The sequence below is a fragment of the Camelus ferus genome, chromosome 20, assembly GCF_009834535.1.
Source record: "Camelus ferus isolate YT-003-E chromosome 20, BCGSAC_Cfer_1.0, whole genome shotgun sequence".
NCBI classification, from domain to species: Eukaryota; Metazoa; Chordata; class Mammalia; order Artiodactyla; family Camelidae; genus Camelus; species Camelus ferus.
This window is the reverse complement of record NC_045715.1, coordinates 4149435-4169000: the sequence shown is the minus strand read 5'-3', so window position 1 is coordinate 4169000 and position 19566 is coordinate 4149435. Positions and strand designations below refer to the sequence as shown.

At 49.6% G+C, this 19566-nt stretch overlaps 1 protein-coding gene across 3 annotated transcripts in view; it reads left to right on the top strand.

The window, feature by feature from the left end:
- Window positions 1–8685: 8685 nt before the first annotated feature.
- F13A1 (coagulation factor XIII A chain) overlaps window positions 8686–19566 on the top strand; it is a 124856-nt gene continuing 113975 nt past the window's right edge. The window contains exons 1-3 of one of the 3 annotated variants that reach the window (XM_032462451.1): window positions 8686–8702; window positions 8992–9050; window positions 10955–11102. In XM_032462451.1, the coding sequence (XP_032318342.1) occupies window positions 10973–11102 (130 nt within the window). In that variant the 5' untranslated portion in view covers window positions 8686–8702; window positions 8992–9050; window positions 10955–10972. Of the gene's footprint in view, window positions 8703–8991; window positions 9051–9575; window positions 9596–10954; window positions 11103–19566 lie in introns of those variants that run through there. The other 2 variants (XM_006181096.3, XM_032462450.1) reach the window with 2 other exon arrangements.

Below are 19566 nucleotides of genomic sequence, written 5' to 3'. Positions count from 1 at the left end.
ATGCGTCTCTGTACCTTCGAGCTGTCACACCGTGCGAGAGGGGGTGTCTCCCTGACCCCCAGGGAGCAGTCAGGTAAACAGGAATATTGCTGTCAAGGCAAAACTGCCCCAAATGACATCTTCCTCTCCAAACCTAGCTACTTACGCAAAACCTGGACTCTGTAAGCCATCGAAACCTGTCGAAGACGGCAAGGACGTGAAATTCTCTTTCAGCGGAACCTCACATGCGGTCCGTGCAGAGTATGAAGGCGCCACCACTATTAGCAGAAAATCAGCTTCGCAGGCAGATCCTTGTCTGCCTCTGTTAGCTTCACTTTAAGGAAGTAAGGCCAGATGACCAGGGTTTTCTTTCCCCTTATTTTTCAAAAAGCATATGAAGTCGGTAAGGAAAAGGATATCTGAAATTAGAGAGACAGATTGTAGCACTGGTCTTGCAGGCGGACCCCTGACAGCCAGCAGCTCAGCAAGCCCCGCCCCTTTCTACACCATAGTGTTTCCTGAATGGTCCATGGGGTGCATCGGGGCGGGGACAGCAAAGGGGGTCCAGGGACAGACTGTGAGAGCCAATAGCTGATTGCACTAAAGGACCCAGAGACAACCTGACACACAGTCATACCTGCCCACAGGTGCATGCTTAACTCCAAGAGCAGACTTCGTTGTAAATGTCTCTGCTGCACGGACTCCATGCTCCTCTGAAGAATCAGCCTGAAATCGGGGGAGAGCGTCTGAGGCTTGTTATCGGCTGTGCTCTGTGTATCACACCAGTGATGTGGAAAACTGATTTTAAAAAGCACAAATACATTAATAGCCCAGTACGTCCTTCATCTCCCCTCCAAAGGGAAAACATAACTGACATTCCACACGAAGAAGTGAGGCTGCCTGCAGGCGGGAAGGCTGGTGCACACGTACGTACAGAGGAGAGCTGCCTTAACATGTCAGTCTTACCGTGGGCTCTTCTGAGCGATTAGAGACGACAGCATGGAATAAAGAACTAAAAGCCAATTATGGGTCCCCTGGGCCGCAGGGGGTTTCATAAAAAATTAACACAGGGTGAAATAGGAACCATCTGAGCTACAGCTGGCGAACACGTGTGGTGCACTTTGATCGCCAAGGCCCAGCAGCAAAGAGTATTTTCTGTTCTCATTTTTAGACTGGAACGTTCTCCTGTCGTATTTCCTGCCTGTGCTGAAAGGCGTTTTTAGGTTGGAGAAAGGATGGGAAGTGTGGGGTGGAGTGAGGATGGTGGGTGGCTGGTATACTCAGATTAAGGGGTCATTCTCACCTGCTCTGGGTCACCAAGGGGATTCAGAATATGAGCAGAAAAGGACAAAATTCCACAAGATTGAGCCATCAGAAAGAGTTCTTGGGGGTGGGCGGGCGTATCCAGGTTAAAGGGTCCCAGACGCACGGTAAGTGTTCATCTTTCCCTTCAGCGATGAGCTTAGGGACTGATGGTAAACTTTTGAGGAAAAAGACAATCTCTGTCTTGCTCCCTGCTGAATTCCCTGCAGCACTGAGCAGAATCTCTGGCCCCTGCAGAGGTCCACTAAGAACTAGTTTGTTGACTGACAAGGGTGGATAGAGGCGCCCCAGCACCACGGGGATGGCCTCCACCAGGAACGGGCGAGCCACCTCACTTACCGTCTCCTACTTGCTGCACTTAAAAAGCCCTGGGCAGGTGCCTGTTTGCCTATCACCATTCAGAGGATTTGGATCGAGGCAATCATTATCTTCCAGGAGCAGTAAAGGTCTCCCTCTAGACGGACCTTTGACCATGTAGGCTTAAAGGGAATGGGTTAGGGTTAGGGTCAGGGAATATTTGAGCAAGAGAGAGGTGATGGCTTGGTGAGAGTGTATTTTAGCTGAAACATTGAATTTGATTAAAAAAAAAAACTTCAGTGCAAGTCCCAGTTGTGTAACTTACCAGCTGTGTGATTATACGCAAGTCCCCTTGTGTCCTTAGGCCTCGGTTTCCATGCTTGTGTGCGGAGGTGTTGCAGAGGGTTGTTGAGAGAATTAAACAGCCCTCATCTAAGTGCTTTGCATGGTGTGAGTTGCTCAGCAGCTACGAGGTCCTAATACTGCACAGCAGATCACAACTGTGTTTTCTCGAATCAGTCCTGAGGTAAGGAGTGATGGGAGACACGACTGCCTTTTTGGATGAAAGCATTTTGAAGGCAAATGTTAAAAATCAAATGAAAATCCTTCTGATTTCCGTATCTTCCTCTAGGCTGCTCAGTTCTGTGAAACCCATTATGCACATACATAAATACATGTTTATGCTTTACGTATGTATAAATGTATACACTTTATATACTTGTAAATATACATACATGTATATCATAGAATTCCTGTATGGTAAAACAATTATACCCATATGAAAATTAAAATAGGTTGTGATAATAAATTACCTATATAATTTTACATGTATGTATATAATAGAGAGAGGGAGGGAGGGAGAGGAAGAACCTAGTACTGTGGCAAATTAAGTTAGTCGTCTCAGGGGACTGGAGACTGAAAGAAATCAAGCCATGTTAGTCTCAAGCTCATTGAATTAACTTCATCGTGCTCATCTATGACAGATTTTATTTTTCTTTCCCCGTAGCACTTTCTCCCTCTCAAAATGAGATCTTGCCTGAAGGTTCCAAGTTTATACAGTTGGAAGCAATGAAAGTGGAGAGAGAAGAGGTTGGTGGGAGTGGCTCAGGCATCAAATAGATTCACCCACATTCATGGGCACCAAGTTTCTCTGCCTCTGGAAGGTGTGTGGTACCTTCCATGTCTGTCCTCAGATCGGGGAAGGATGATTGTCAACAAGGTATGCATGACGGTCCCCGGGTCTGGCGGTATAAGACTCCCCCTGCTTCCTTCTGCACTCCCTCCATGATTAGAATAACTTTGACCCGATGCACATAAAAGCCATGGGACAAGTGGCCCAAAGAAAGCATGGAGGAAAGAGAAACCCTGTGGATTAGAATGGACGTGGATAACTGGTTACTATTTGCGGTGGGGAGGTTGGGCACCTTTTACTTAAGTAAGGATTACTATTGATGAAGAAAGCGTTTCAGGAAGCATAAATCAGTAGCTACCCTTGCAAATATTTGGTGCTTTTTCTTATGTGGCTCTCAGATTTGCTAACCAATGTTCTACGAGAGTGGCTGACTGTTTAGGGTGAGCGTGAAAACAAAGCTGGCTCTCCCTGCACAAGTCACTGCAAGCCTTTACTTCCTCATTTTTGTCAGCAACCCATATTGCTCTCATCAATCAGAGGTATTCTATTGATGCTAATTCATTTATTGGAAATGAATTTTATGCTTTTATTTAAGTTAAAAATGAGTTGTGGAAGATATTTTTGGTGGATCATGGTGTACGTCTGTACGGTACAGCTGGTATTACAGGGGCTACTTTAACAACATTCAGTTACCGTCGAGATAGGAAAAACGCGCCAAGAAGAAACACATGCACAGGAAGGACTCTGGCACATTGTCCACAGACCTCCCTGCAGAAATTGCTGAGTGAGCATCAAAGAAACGAGAACTTGCCCCATTCTTTGGGTGCATCGCAGCGCCCACACATATGATTATGCAATGGCCTTTGGCTCACTTTAGAAATACATAGAGCTTATCCAGAAGCTCTGTTGCTGGGAAGACCCTGCATAACATCATGTCCCCTCCATTTCCGGCCTGACCTCATTAGAAGCTCCTCTTCCAGTCTCCAAGTTTAGTTTGCCTCTGCTTTTGCAGTTCCCCTTTAGAACAGTCCTTCAGATCTGGTGCTTGTGCTTCACGGCATCAGTAAGAAGATGTTGTGTGATGTCAACAACATCTACGACGAGGGGCAGCAGGGCCCTTGGACAAGTGACTGCTGTAAACTGGGGCACACTGGCTGGCACCCCTGGGCCTTGTTACAGGACTTTAGTGAGATGCCCCAGAAGGTCTGCCCTTCCACCTACCTGGATGTGGGCTTCCAAAGAGAGCAGACAACCACACAAGGCTGGTCCATTCACTTGTCATACTTCATCTAAAATTCTTCTCTGATCCACTCCCCTGAAATCTTCCTTGTATTGGAAGGTTTTTCATTTGCTTCAGTTAGAAAGAGACCCTTATGTGTCCTCACGTACACATCTGCAACCAGCTGATTATCAGTTGAATCCCCCGTGGACAAGAGTGAATTACAGAGGTAGCACCTGTAGAGCTACTGGACTGAAAAACGCTACAAGTGCGGATGATGACCCCGCACACACGAAAATACCTGAAATTATTAGCAAGTTAAATGTTCACTTCCCAGATAATGAGAAAGTAAAGATGATATCAATTTTTAGAAAAAGGCAAAATATTCGTGAGTTGGGGTTGTTCAGTTCACACTTGCCATTATTGGCAATATTTAGTGTTAGCCTTGTGCTGGGGCTGCACACAGTGTTTTATATGTGTCCTCCTCTTTGATCTTGAGGTTGGCTTGATTATGATCACCCCTCTACAGGTGAGGAAACAGGTGCAGAGACAGTAAGAAGTTGACCCAAAGTCACCCAGGTAGCAGGTGAGGAAGCCTAGGTTCCAGCTTCGACTGTCCTACCCCCCGGGGCACACTGCAAAGCCCTTCCTGAGCTGGAGCGCACACAGGAGCACACGCATGTGCACACAAACCTGCACACATGAACACACACAGGTAGCTGGCCTTCTGGCAATTTGAATGAAGCAAGCCTCGTTTGTAGCACATCCCTGTTACCCGGTGCGAGATGTGGTTTTCAATTGCTACTATTCTTTCAGTGAACACTTGTGATAAATCTGTGGAATTACTGGTAGGTTTCACTCCTATTGATCATTTTGTTCATACGCATTGCTACATTACCATTTTAATTGCTGTTTTCCCCCACAATGCTTTGTTATCGCTGAATGCTTTTTATCCGGCAAAGTGAGACAAGTGGGAAAGGTGGATGTGGGGTCTCGTCTTTGCTTTCTGTGGTCAGCGGAGTCTGGGCACCACCAGAGTAAGGAGAGGAGTCGCATCAACCAAGCAGCCTTTGCCCTGTGTCTGCGCCGCACGCGGGTGAGGCTGGCTACAGCTTCGTAAGGACACCCCTCTCCACTCCTGTTGTCTCTAAGTAATCAACATTTTACAGGACGGTCTCCTCCCGTCAAACTTGGAAGGCTTCATCCATAAAAGATCCAGTTCTGGTTGACTTTTCTCATAATTTATAAAGTCTTTTAAAGTTTAAAATACCTCTTGGAGTCCCCTTAAGTCCAGCCAGAACCCTGGAGGCACGAGGAAGCCGACCCAGGGCTGAAACATCTTTTGGGTGGCTCTGCAGTCCTCTCATTGCCCCTGGACACACACTCACATCACACACTCACAGATACAGTCAGACATACACATTGGCTTAGACAGTGACCCCCATGTACAGGCACGCACTTACAAATACCCTTGTACACACTCAGACACACCTACTCACACAGACATGCACACGCTCACATCCAGACACACATTCACAAATGCCCTTACACACACACACACTCTCTCTGTCTCTCTCCTATCAGTTGTTTAATGGATACAGAGTTTCAGTTTTGCAAGATGAAGAAATCCTATAGATTGGTTGCACAACAGCGTGATACTTGCCACTACAGTGAATCATTCACTGAAGAATACTGAAGACTGTAAATGTTACATTATGTGTGTTTCACCACAATTAAAAATAACCATCCTAGTAACCACAGGGATATTCACGCTAGTGGTGAGCGCACAAGGGCGCCAGCTCAGTCCTGCATCCCGAAGGAGGAGACAACTTTGCTGCCTCTGTCCTCCTGGCCGGCCCCGCCGTGGGGACAGCCCGGCAGCTGCTGCCCGTCGGGGAGGTAGATTAAGGGGGAAGCAGAGCGCAGGTGAGAGAGGGCCACACCCAGGAAAGCTGAAGCCGGAGAAATCTCTGCCATCTGGAGCTTCCACAGGCGTGGATTACATCTCTCCCAAAGAAAATAGAAAAGAGCTGTCGGAGGAACGGTCCTTTCTCAAACCCAAGCTCTGTTGTGACTCGGCTACAATGGTGCTTTGTAAATTCCTCCTTGGGTCTTCAGATGTCTTTGCCAGACTTTGTGAAGGCTCCCCTGAGGCTCCTAGAAAGACATGAATGGAGGCAGAGGACCACTCCCTCACCAGCTGCTCACAACGGTGATGATTAACTCTTTCTTCAGCCTCCCTCCCATCCTTCCCCTAGCCCCACCTCCTTCTGGAGAGGAAAGATTCCCCCCAGCTCCTAAGGCTCAAGGGCACTGGAGGAGAACTCCCCCCAAGAGATGGACTCTCGTCACTGGTGTTGGAGGGTTAGGCACCCTTGTAGGCTCATTGTTACCGGTACCCATGCCCCTCCATCTGCAACTACGTATGTAACCAATGAAATCCAGGTCCTGTTTCTGCTGGAAAAAAAACAGCGGACATGACTGAGTTGTTTGTTTGGGATGTGAAGTTTTGCATGTAAATCAAATGGAGTTTGCCAGAAAAGTCATCCCCTGAGCAAACAGTCTGCTTCCTGGATATTGCCAAGTAGAAGAAAGATGGAAATTTATTTGGAGGGAAGAGTGTCCATATCATATAAATGAAAACTCAGAATCAAAGAGTCAGATCAAGGGAGCTTGGAATCCCTCCATCTGTGCACCTTCCATTTACTGACAGTTCCTAAAGGCTGCAGCGTATTTCTGACGGGAGCCAGGCTGCCTGGGGGGTGTCCAGGCTTTCTCGCTCTGCCCCTTGAGTAGCCAGTGAGGTGTCAATTGCAGCTTTCTTCAAGGTTCAATCAGCAGGACATTGGGATCGTGGCCCCTTTAGTTGCAGAGAAGCAAGAAGATGTGTCAGGGCTTTTGCGCGCAGGAAGAATGCACATCTCCTCAAGATCCCAGGGAGCCTGGAGGCCAGGGAACATGCATCTCCCCAGGGACCTCTCCTCTTTCTCCAGGCCATCATTGTGGCCCCACTGCAGTGCTGGGAAGGGAGAGGGAGGGACTGGCCACACCGTGATGAGAGGTGCACTGTTGGATGCACCAGCCCTGGAACTGTTTGCCTTGAGATCACCTTGCATCAGCTCTGCTCTGCCTGGATGGAGGTGGGGGAGGCTGTGCAGAAGGGAGTCGGCTCAGCAGACCTGCCCGCTCTCCTCAGAAAGACCCCCTTGTGAGGTGGCCTGGCTGCATGAGGATTTCAGGAGTTGTCCCGCCATTCCTTGACCAACAAGCATGACTCACGGGACCTCTGCTGTGCGGTCAGGGTGGTCCATGCCGAGCGCCTGCTTCTAAGAGCCTCGAGTCTGGTCCATGCTGGGCAGAGGGGGCCCACGTGACCAGCTCCAACAAAAGCCCTGGGCGCGGGGTCTCCGACCGTCTCCCTGGCAGAGCCCTGTGGTCCCCACTGGCAGGTGGGCGGTCGGGGGTGTGTGGTGTGCTGGGGGAGGCCCGTGGTCACTTAGCACCTGCCTTCCTTCGGCCTTTTCCCCTTGTGCTTTTTCCCTCTGCTGAGCTGGAGTTGTGTCCTCTCACTGTAATAAATCCAGCTGCGAGGATGACCGTCTGCTGGGTCCACCTTGTGATCCATTGAAGCGGGGGTGGTTTGGGGACCCTCCCCCCAGCACAGCTGTGGTGGCACCACCTTTACGGGCTGATTTTGGCTGAGCTCGGAAATGAGAGACAATGTGGGGAGAGTGGAGGAGGAAGGAAGAGACAGGCTAGTCCTCCCCTGCCCCTGGGCCTCGGGCAGCGTTTCTGGTAAAGGCTGGACCCCACGCGGTCCCGGTCTCTGCCACGTAATCCCAGGTAACTGTAGCGGCTGTGGGTTGAGGGTGGGTTTTTTTTAAAATACTGGAGAGAATTGAACTTGTGTACATGCTGATGGGAAGCATGGTGCCGGGGAGCTCAGAGGTGCAGGAGAAAGAGGGGAGCAGTGCTGCAGCAGAGCCCTGAAGTAGGCGACAGGGACACAGGCAACGTGGGGACGGTGCCCTTGGCCGTGGACGGGAGGGTGGCAGGAACCTTTCAACTGCAGGGGCAGGAAGAAACAGGGAAGAGGTGGGTTCGTTTGCAGGCGAGTTTGTAGATTTGGTAGCAGAAAATTGATAGAGCGCGTAACCAATGGCATCTTTTTCCCTATTAAATTAGATTGAGTGGTGGGGCCAGAAATTTGAAGGCAGTAAAGGAGACAGTTAGAAATAGCCACGGCTGAAAATAGGCGCATTTAGAAATACAGCCTCAGAGGAGAAAAAATATGTGGAAAACTTTCGAAGGAAAACTGTCTTTTCTTTGTCTTCAGTTATTTGAAAAGAAACCAGAATGGTTTTCAGAAAAGGAACAAAGTGTTATTTTCTAATTTTTGTGGCCCTCTTGAAGGACTTTACTCATCCTTCCCCTGGGCTGGGCTGGGCATTCCATCCCCCGCAGGAAACCTTGCGGTTGGGTGGTGGCCGGGGCGCTGTGGACCGTTCGAGAATTTAGCCCATGCCCCTCAGCCTTATTTACACAAGAGGGACACGTTGCTCTTGCTCTGTGCGTCGTCACAACTGTCTGTGACCTGCCTGTGGGAGGGCAGACCCTCCCGTCTGCCGGGCCGCAGCAGCCAGCCCCGGAACCCTGGAGGGCAGGGGGACCGGCCCCGTGTGAGGGAGCCCCTTCTTCCTCACCCTCAGACCGAGGGAGGGGGCAGCGCCTGCCCGTCTGCCTGGGCTGCAGGTTCTCAGGGGTGCCCGCAGCCGCCAGGCGAGGCGGGGGTGGCTGAACTGGCGGTGGGGCTGCTGAGGAGAAGCGGGGCTGGGAAATCGGGAGCAAGGGGGCGCTGAGGCTCAAGCCAGAATAAGAGCAGGATGGCAGAGGCCGATTGAAAGCCCTGGAAGCTGCTGCTGACGCCAGCTGTCAAGAAGGGGAGGAGACAACCCCGTGGGACGGGGGCGGGGGGGGGGCTCTTAGGAAGTTATTTGAGAGCCAACTTTCTTGTTGATTTCCTTCCCTGCGTCCTTTTGAGGAAGGATCCCAGAACCGCACAGAGCCAGCCAGCGCCGGGCACCTCGGGAGGGACCGCAGGTAAGCAGCCGCCCCTCCTGGCCGGCGCCCCGCAGCCCTGCGCCTGGGCTTCCCTGGGCTTCCCCGCAGCCCTTCCCCTGGGCACCCCGTGGAACCTGGGGTGCAGGGGGGCAGAGGGCAGAGGCAGTCGCACTTGGCCACTTCCCTTCCTTCTCGCTGCGAATTCAGTACCTATCTAGACAGTGGGGACTTCACGCAAGCACCCAGCAAGGCTTTCCTGAGGTGCTGCCTGCTAAGGAAGGCCACAAATGAGAATGGGGCAACTGAGATGCCCCCAGAGGGGACAGGCCCCCCTTTCCTCAGGGCAGCAGGCTGTGGAGGAGGGGTGCAAAAGGTTGGAGGGAGGAGGAGGGCCAGGTAAGAACACCTGCTTGGCTGGAGCTGCCGTCTGATCCATCCAGCTTGGCTCTCCATCTCGGGCACCCCCCTCCTCCACCTTTCAGGAGCCAAACTTGAGCGCCTCCCCCACCCAGACCTGGCAAGAAGGAGGCCGTGCCTGCCCACCTGCACTCACCTGCCCTGTCTGCGTGGGCCTCTCTTACCTGGCAAGCACCTGGGGCTCCCCGGTTCTCCCCTTCAACGGTTCCCTCCCAGCCGGCTCTGCCCTGCTCTCCCCAGACCCTGCCCTCCCCCAGCGGCCCTGCAGCCCACCCCTGCCAGTCCCCACGGGAGGAAGGCTTTCCCTGCTCTCCCTCCATCATTGACCCTCTCTCCTCCCCCACCCCTTAGTCCACTGGCGGCTGTAAATATGAGTGCAGGTGTTGATGGAAACCCATTCCGACTTTATATTCCCACACACTGCTGCCCGCCTCCGAGACCCCGAGCCCCGGGAAGTGGCTCCCTTGCCCGCGGCTGTGCTGCCTTTGTTCAGCGCGTTTCGGGGACACCGACCCCTGTTCCCTCCATAAAGGCTGTTCTGCATCCTCTGAGGGCGTGCCTGCGTTCCGAAAGCAGCCCAGCGCCCAGGAGCCAGGTGCCCCAGGGGAAGGCTTCACTGGGCCAGAAACAAGGTCTCCCTTCATTTGGTCAGTTGGTCAACAAGTCCTGATGGGGCCCCGACAGTGAGGTGTGTGGTGTTTAACCTGCTTGTTTGCCTGCACGGACTCCAAAGGGAGGGGAGCAGGCTGGGAGCGAGGGCGGCGTTAGCACCACTGACCAAGGCAGCTGGGAGAGGGGCTATTTATAGCCCTGCTTAAAACTGCCGTGTGCCTCCCTCCCACCTCCCCAAACTCTCAGTCTCCGTCCTGCTCCACGTGGTCGTCCTGGCTCTAAGGCAGGACCGCCCTCTCCTACCTACCAGGTTACTTCTGAACCTGGCCGGGCGCCCTTAACCCCGCTCGACCGGGAGCTCTCCAGGGCAAGCCTCCCTCGGTTTTGTCCCCCGGTGTATCCCAAGGTCCCAGGCCACAGCCTGGCGCTCAGGGGACCCTCCACAAGCACTGGCTGCATTAAACCGCCAGCATGAACACTAAAGGGGCGCCACCTGTCTGCACCCGGCTGTGTGAGTTTAGCCTTACAGCGACGCGCACCTAAGCCTATGTGCAGTGGGCGGCCACGCGGACGCGGGCCGGTAAACGCTTCCTTCAGGAGGTTGCCTTCGGGGGTAATGAGAAACCCCCTGCTCTCCCACAGCTGTTACATTTTACATTTCCCCAAATAAGCCCTCTGTCTTCTGCCTTCCATACTTTCTGACAAACAGAACGCTCTCTGAGATCCCGGGGGAGCTGGCTCCACCATCACACTAACCCTCCCTGACACGTCCCGGGGTTTATTTATGCGAAACTCAAAATGTGTTGCTTGAGAATGTTCCCACACAGCCGTGTCTGTGTCTCTAGTTTTGAATTCTTGTCCCAAATGAAACTGGCTTCACGTTCCTTCTCGGGGTTTCCTTTCCTCCCCTGAAGGAGCCTGTGGAGCGGAGGATGTCAGAGCCCTCTGGGACCGCCTTTGGAGGCAGGAGAGCCGTCCCCCGCAACGCGTCCAATGCGGCGGAGAACGACCCCCCGACGATGGAGCTGCAGGGCGTCCTGCCCCGGAGCTTCCGCCTGCAAGGTAGGGGCGCCCCCCCCCCCCAGGGCTCGGGCCCGCCCCTGCCCCCGCCGCGCGCCCACAGAAGCTGCGCCCTGCCGGTGTCTGCTTCCACGGAGAGGCCTGCAAGGCCCTCTTCTGTGTGGGAAAGGCTCTCGAGACCAGGATTCTGGTCCCAGTTCGCTGCAACCCTGGGGGAGTCGCTTCTGACAAATGAGGGCCCTGGCACAGCCGGGGCCGCTTCCAGGTCTTCTGCTCTGGTTTTGTTTGTCTTGTTTTGTTTTTAATTGAAGTGCAGTCGACACAAAATAACTGTGTTGGGTTCTGGTGCACAGCTTAGTGATTCAGTTATATATATATATATATATATATATTCCTTTTCATACTCTTTTTCAATATAGATTATTACAAGCCGTTGAATAGAGTTCCTTGTGCTAGACAGTAGGACCTTGTTGTTTACCTATTTTATATGGTCCTAGAGATTATCATACTAAATGAAGTAAGCCAGAAAGAGGAAAAAAATTACCATATGCTATCACTTATATGTGGAACCAAAAAGAAAAAACCAGACACAAATGAACTTAATTACAAAACAGAAACAGACCCACAGATGTAGAAAACAAACTTAGTGTTTCCCAGGGGGGTAAAAGGGGGCGGGCACGGATAAACCGCAGGGTCTGGGTTTGCAGATACTACCTACTGCCCCTTTTTTAAGAATGTTCTCCAGCTGGAAGTTTCCACTTCCAAGACACTGTGGCTGTTTAGACTGTCCGGCCCTCACCTCCTTCCCCGTCTCCCCCCATGCGTCTCTGTGACTCTCAGGGCTGCTGAGAGGTGCCAGGCGCTGACGGTAACGGAGGTGGAAGGCCTGTCTGTCTCCAGGACAGCTTCCCCCGCGATCACCTCTGTTGGGCCCCAGGGGCCTGCTCTGGGGTCGGCTGCTGACCTCCGCTCGGCCCTGTCAGCTGTGACGGGGCCCAGGTACCAGACATGGCTGGGTGACTCAGATGCCATTCCCTTGGGCCGTGGCAGGGACATTCAGACTCACGCCCCTGAATGGCGTCCAGCGGGAGCACTTTCTGTCTGCAGCACACATGCACCCAAACCCACTTCTGCTCCCGAGAGGGCTCTGTGCTAGGTTTCCCTGGGGCATAGACACCCACCTGCAGGGGTGGGTGCCCACGGTCACCTGTACTGTGTGTCCAACAGGGACCAGCGGTTAAGCAGAGGGAGAGGACGATGCCGGTTATAGACAAACCTAGCAAGTGGGAGAGCAGCCCAGGTGCGGTGGGTAGGCTGGGCTATGTTAGCATCCTGTCTAGAAGATCTGACAGCCAATTGTGAAGCCAGAGAGACGTCCAGTACCACCCGTGAGGCACTGTCCACATTTGGAGTGGGGGGCCTCGCAGAGCTGAAGGGCATCTTCAGTTGAGAGGAGAGGCCAAGACAAGGTGTAAACCTGGAGTTCTGAGCCCTCGAAAACGCCACTGTTAGAGCTGCAGAACGGAGTTTAAAAGGACTTGAAGCAATTCATCTAAACCCCCATGTTAGAGGTTAAGAGACTGAGACCAAAGCAAGCAAATGATGTTCACTCCTTCACTGCTCAGTCTAGAAGTCCTTCCCTCCCTCTCTACCTCCCTCCCTCCCTCCTTTCTCCCTTCCTTCCTTCCTTCCTATACAATTAGAAAGCATGCAGATATCAAATTACCAAGCAAGTTACCTTTGTGTATTCAGTTTCCTAGCAAAATTCCCCTCTGGTAGAGAAGCCCCTGAGACCGGGGGGGGGGGGGGGGGGGGGGGGGGGGGGGCAAAGTGCTGGGAGAAGCGAGCAGGAGAGCAGGAGAAGGGGGCCTAACGGGGATGGGTCGCTCTGCAGAGGCAGCGGGTTATAGCACAGAGTCCCCTGGTCCAGGACTCAAAAGACACCAGGTCCTGTCCCACACCTGCCACTTGCTTACCCTGGGACCCCAGGCAAGTCATGTAAGTGCCTGAGCCTCAGTTTCCCCATCAGCAAAATGGGAGCAATACCTACTTCTCAACTGTCACGAGGCTCGGATGACCAGAGCCTGTGAGAGCACCCGTTCAATGCGTGCTTGCTGATTCAGAATGTGCAGATTGTCGCTCTCCTGCAGGGTTAGGGACCCATGCATGGGGACCTTGAGTCTAAAGGGACTATGCACCTGCAGCCCCTGTGTATTTAAAATGGAACAAAATATTGCCAGTAGGAAAACTGCCAGAGAACTCGAGAAGGTACTTCAATTAAAAAAAAAACCAGGATTACAGTTTTTTGCTTATTCATTTTTGGAGGCTGGAGTGGGGAGTTATTTTGAACTGAATTATTTTGAAAAATCAGTCACTATTTGCTTGGCAGGCATATGTGTCTGCAATCCAAGTGACCTTCTGGGATGCTTGTTGCAGGCGCTGGCATAGGACTGTGTGTCCAGTGAACATTCAGCCCCCGGAGAACTGAATGATTCATCAGCCCGACAGTCATTGTAACCTCATCATTAATAACAGGTTCCTGATGCCATACGCACGTGTCCATTTAGTGGCTCTCCCCCTGATGTGCTAAGTGCTCCGTGCCCTGAGGGCAGGGCCCGTGGGCCCAGGCCGCGCAGCGCTAAGTCCAAAGTGAGGAGAAAAGGGAAGAAAACGCCAGCGCACAGACCGTCCGCTGGAGGAGGTGCCGCGCCCAGGCAGCCTTCTCATCTCCCGTCTCTGTTTAATTGGGCGAAAAGCTGGTTTTCTGGCACTGAGTATATCAAGTTCTCCCCAAGTCTTCCCTGCTGAGACCTGTCACCGGGGCTGAGGTGCCATCTCCTGGCTCGCTCTTCAGTGGCCACTCAAGGTGGCCTTGGGTCTCCCCGATCTCCTTGGGGGATGACGCTCTCCAGTATAACAGAGCCCTGAGCCCAGCTCCCTCCCCTCATTTGTTTCATGGCAGCTTTGCAGAGTGTCGCTTTGGCAAGCTGATCTTGTGAAACTGACTGAGAAGGGCAGAGAGGCAGGAGGAGGCTGAGCCGGGAAACGCCAGATGTTTTTCTGTGGCACAGCCCTGCGGCAGTCGGTCCGTACACTACAGGCTGAGTGTGTGTGGTGCCCTTAATTTGCAACTTCACAACTTCAGTGAGCATTTGCTTAAGAATTATTTTAGCCTGTATTTTCAAAAGGCACAAACTTACATAAGGCTCCTCCCATGCAGCAGCCCGATATTTAAGAAACACTGAGGTATTTGAGGTGACACTGGAACCCCAGAGATGGGACCTGCCAGTCCGTGGTGGTGTTTGAGGGGCTTCTGCATTTTTAGAGACCCTTGATGCCCCCAACTCCCTTGGAACTCAATTATAGCTGAGAAAAACAGGTGGAAGAGTTTTTGGATTTGCATCTATTTCTAATAGACTGTTCTGCATGCTCATTTGGTGTTTCTGAAAATCTCTCTACAGCCTTCCTTGTCTCAAAGGTTGTTTTAGCAGGAAATGTAATGGTCCGGAAGATAACCTTATATTCTTGGGCTGGTTTGCCTCTGCGTTCTTAGCAATCGGCGACCATTTGCAGCAGTAATTGTAATACTCGTTTGACGGATCTAAGCAATTTGAATTCAAACTGGAGAGCAAGCCTAGATCTATTTTAAAAATCAAATGCAGGCAGCAGCTTGTATTTTTCGAGCTAGTAGGGTCTGTGCTTTTCTGATCATCTCCTCCCCCCCACAATTCCACATCAGAACTAAATTAACTAATTAGGCATCAGTCTCCTCTTTGTGCAGAGTGAATCTCTTGAGACTCAAAGGTATTGAGAGAACAAGAAGGGCATCCAACGTCTGATTAAGTGATGTTGCGTAGAATCAGTTCATCCTTTCCACTCGGTTTGTGGGAAAATGTTTAATGATCGCCACCCAAGTGTCAGGAGCTACGCCAAGCTCTCTCGGGACACAGAGATGAGTCGGTCCTTCCCTGGCCTCGAGCAACCATCCATCTAGTAGATGAAATAAACAAACAAAAGGAAGGACCAGTGGTGTCGGTGGAGTGGGCAAGAGGGCGAGGAAGGCTTTGTGATAAAGGGACACCTGAGTGAGGTCTTAGAAGTGAGTGGAAGTGTTCCAGGCAGACAGGTGCATGGAAGGGCATTTCTGGCAGAGGGAACAGTATATGTCAAGTAGTGAGGGCAAGGAAAGGGAGATGAGCCTGGGAAAAGTAAGCAGAGATCCCATTGTAACAGACCTTGAAGACCTTACCTTTCCTTCTGCAGACACAAGGGACTTGCAAAGGATTCTAAATAGCAAAAAGGCATAATCAGAGTTGTGTCTTATAAAGATAAGGCTAACAGTGAGGAGAAAATGGGGAGAGCTGTCTTTGGAGGCTGTTGAGACACTTTAGGTTAGAGGAGAAACAGGCCAGAAGGATCTTAGTCCCTGGAGGAGGTGTAGGTCCCATTTCTCTCATCCTAGCTTCTGCTGAGTGTCTCATACATCTGAGAGTAGAGAACATTTTAACAGCAACATTTAAAATAATAAGTTGCCTTAAAAACATTTTTAATGATTCTAATTCACGATGCTTTAAAATTCTGTGTATCCAAGAGAAATATGAGAATCTTTATCCTGTTGTTTTCACAATAAACAGACCTACCTCCTCATGGATTTACAATTTACACCTATAGTTTGGTAATAATATTACCAAAGATTATGTGGAGAACTCAGTTCACTAGGGAATTCCTAGGGTATGAACCGAAACATTTAACTTATTCCAAGATTCCATCTGTGACAGGTATAATCATTCTCTGAAGAATATTTTTACAATCTAAGGAGAAAATAATTCACTTTTTTTCTTATTAGGGGAGAGGCAGGAGGAGGCAGCTGGCTCATGAGAAGAGAGTTTTTTTAGCAGCCCATTTTCTGATGTGTTTGGAATTAGGCTAAATTGTGTTAGGTAGACTTTTTGAAAGCTGTCACTTTGAAAGAGCAAGCTGCCAAGTTTCCGGCTACAATATCTCTCTAAAAAACAAACAAACAAAAAAATAGCTTAGCAATGAGCTGTTCTGTTCTGCCAGGAACTGGGTTTGGACAGGGAGAAGCAAATTCATTTCCTGTTCCTGGCGAATGGAGCCTGGGTGATGAGAAATCTCTTTCAATCTAAACTATGTCTTGTTAAGCCAATGAACAGCAAAAATCAGGATGCCAGCTTAACAGATGCTTACTGAGTGCCTGCTACGTGGGGAGGAGTGGTCCTCAGTCCTAAGTCAAGGGGACAAGAGAAAGAACTATGATGTTTTTATTTCTATGCTCTATGTGACAGCCACCTGTAGAGTCCTTGCTACGAGCAGGTATTATAGGAACCAAATACTTGACCTGCGGGTGACTGTCCATGAGCAACGAAAGAAAGGGTGTTTAATCAGTAGTGTTGGGGACCTCACCTCACTCCCCAAGACTTGGGGCAACCCCCAGGGGAGCCATAAATCTATTAGGAGCTCACACTGGAGAGAGGGTCACATGGCCACCATCTCCTTCTCCTTCTAATGAATAAACCACATTATTTCTTTAAACTCTCGACCTTTCAGTGTAGCTTCTAATCATCCATAGCTTAGTCAAGTTTTGTTTTTTAAGTGAAACATTTCTCCCAGTTTAGGTTATTGTAATATGGACTAAGAGATTATTTAGGGAAATTTTATGTATCATTGACTTAGATTTTTCTCCACTTAGGGTACCACTGCGATCGCCTGTGATTTTTTTTTTTCTTTCTTCCAGAAATCATTGATGTGGAGTGATATTGCAATAGAAAAGATGAAGAGTACTTAGAAAAAAATTTTTAATTACATATTTTGAATCGAATGTTGTCAAATGTATAACAATGTAGACTACATTATTTGAAAAGAAACTTCATATATATTTAGTACATATATTTGTTTTCACTAGGAAAAAAATCTATAAAACTATGATTTTTGGGGGTGGGGCTGAGGTTCTACATACTCAAAGGAATTCATTAGCATTTTCTTTTACCCTTTGTTATAAGCGGTCTAAGTGAGCTGTGAAGACACGGCATTTTTATTCCAATTTGAAATAAAACTGCTGGTCCGGAGGCTTCATGTTCTAAAACCCTGCACGTTATCTTCAACAGTATAAATACACAATCCTGAAACTGGCCTATTTTGAGAATGAAATTGTCTGATAAATGACATGTAAAGGGCTCCTGTGAGTAACCCTATGGTGAATGAAGTAACATGAAATAACCTATTTAAAATGCATAACCGACTCCTAGCTCCCGATTTTCAGGTATTAAATTTGTTTAAAGTGAAAAGTGGCGTATTTGCCGTGACATTTTTCACATTGCCCCAGGCTAATGATTAAGCCGTGGTCTGGTCCTCACGGTGCTTACAGTCCACTGGATAAAAAGATAATACTAAATGGCTAATGATAATAGACTTTTTTTTTTTTTTTAAAGAAAAGTGTATTTTGGGAATCAACAGGAGAAAATGAATCCACCCACCTATAGAAATTCAGGAAAAGAAAAGCCGGCCTGTTTGCTGAAAAAACAGGCGATGCAGCATTTTCTCGTTTAATCTCCAGGCTGCCACCACCTTGCAGATGAAAAAAGTGAGGCGCAAGTTTATGTAACTTGTCCAAAGTCACGAAGATGTTAAGTGTCAGAAGTGGGATGTGGGCCCAGGCCGTCTGGCTCCAGAAGCCATGCTCTTACCCGCTGTGCTGTTCTATTTCTCCCAGTAATAACAGTAATAACATAATAATAATAATTTTGAGAATTCTAGGTGCCAGACACTGTGCTAAAGCACATTGCATGCATTTTTTTCCATTTAATACTTCACCAACCCTATGAGGTAAGGATTTCATTGCCTTTCTAAAAATCAGGAAACTAGGCTGAGAGAGACTAAATAACTTTTCTGAGGTTGCACAGTTAGTAAACAGTGAAGCATCTCCCAAAACATACTCTTCAAAATACACCACACACACACACAAAATTTCCATGGTCATTTAAGTTTGGAAGACGTTGCACCTGCGGATTTGCAGTGCATGTCAGCATATTCCAGTCACCTGTAAACTCTGCAAGAATCTTGATTAGCTTTGGTTAAACCAGTATTTCCCAGTCTGCTTTAACCACGGAACTCTTATTCTTCCAATACCCATCCACATCCTACAGAATCCACATCCACTGCGCTCCGCTGCCTCAAGGGTGGACTGACTTTACACAGACCCACTAGACATTGCCCAGCTTCAAGACTGGGGTGTAAACCTGGAAAGCCAGGGTTTTCATTTGCAATGAGAACGAGAACCAGTGAGAACTAGATATCAGAGAAAGACTTGCATTTCTCCCTCCAGCTTTATTTTTCCGTGTAGGCCCAACTGACTGGGCAGTGGAGGCATAAAGTTAATATACTCATTTTCGGAGGCACATTATCATGGGGTGGGGGTGGGGAGAACTGAGGCAGGTCCTGGCAGGGCCCCGGGACTGCGTTCATTCCCTGCAGACAGACCAGACTGTCCCCACCCCTCACCTGGAATGCTGACAGCCTCCCAGCTGACGTTCCTGCCCCCAGCACTGCCACCATCCAGTCCTTTCCTCTCTGTCACCAGAAGAAGCAGCATAAATCCAATCATGTCCATTTGGTATTTCAGATTCTTCATTGGCTCCCCAATGCAATTGGAGTCCAAGCTCCTTAACGTGGTCTGTAAGTCTTGCAGGAGCAGCTCCTGCCTCTTCCGTCGTGGTCCCACTGCTACACTCCAGCCAACCAGTTGTCTGTCAGTGTTGAGTCAAACATGCACTCTCTTGCCTCAGTCTTCATTTGTCCCCTTCTCTCCCTGAAACCTTCTTCCCACCTCTCTTTCTACCTGGATAATTTGCTTAACTTTCTGACCACTGCTTATGCCTCCCTTCCTCCAGAAAGCGCCCTTAATCCCCCCTCATCTGGGATAAGAGCGCTTGACCAGAACCCCTGCCTCCCCCAGGACCTGTACTTCCTTCAGCAGAGCGCTCATGATGCTGTATCATAACTACCCGTTCACTTCTTAGCATCTGTCGCTGCGCCCTGACCAAGCTTGTGTCTATTTGGCTTGTATCTATGTCACCTGATCAGCGTCTACATCCCTGTCCTGCATGGCAACAAAAAATAACACATGTTACACTCCTGGGGGGCAGGAAGCCAGGAGGATAGTAAGTGTATCGGATATATGCTTAGGGTCTAATATTACCTGAAAAATTTCAGAACAATTAACCAAACACAATAAAAAATTTAATATGACTTTTAATATGAATATATATTTAGCCTTAAAATTGAGCTAAAAAGAAAAATAAATGCATTGAGAGAAATGGCTGAATGGCATCCTGTGTAAGTGACTTGTAGGGTCTGGACTGAGTTTTAATCCACTGCTGGTGGAAGTGACTTCAGACTGCATTTTTAAGGGTTTTCCTTCACCACATGCTTGTGTAAGTCAACAAGAACAGTATTCAAAACACTGAGATCTTGGACTGAAGTCATAGAA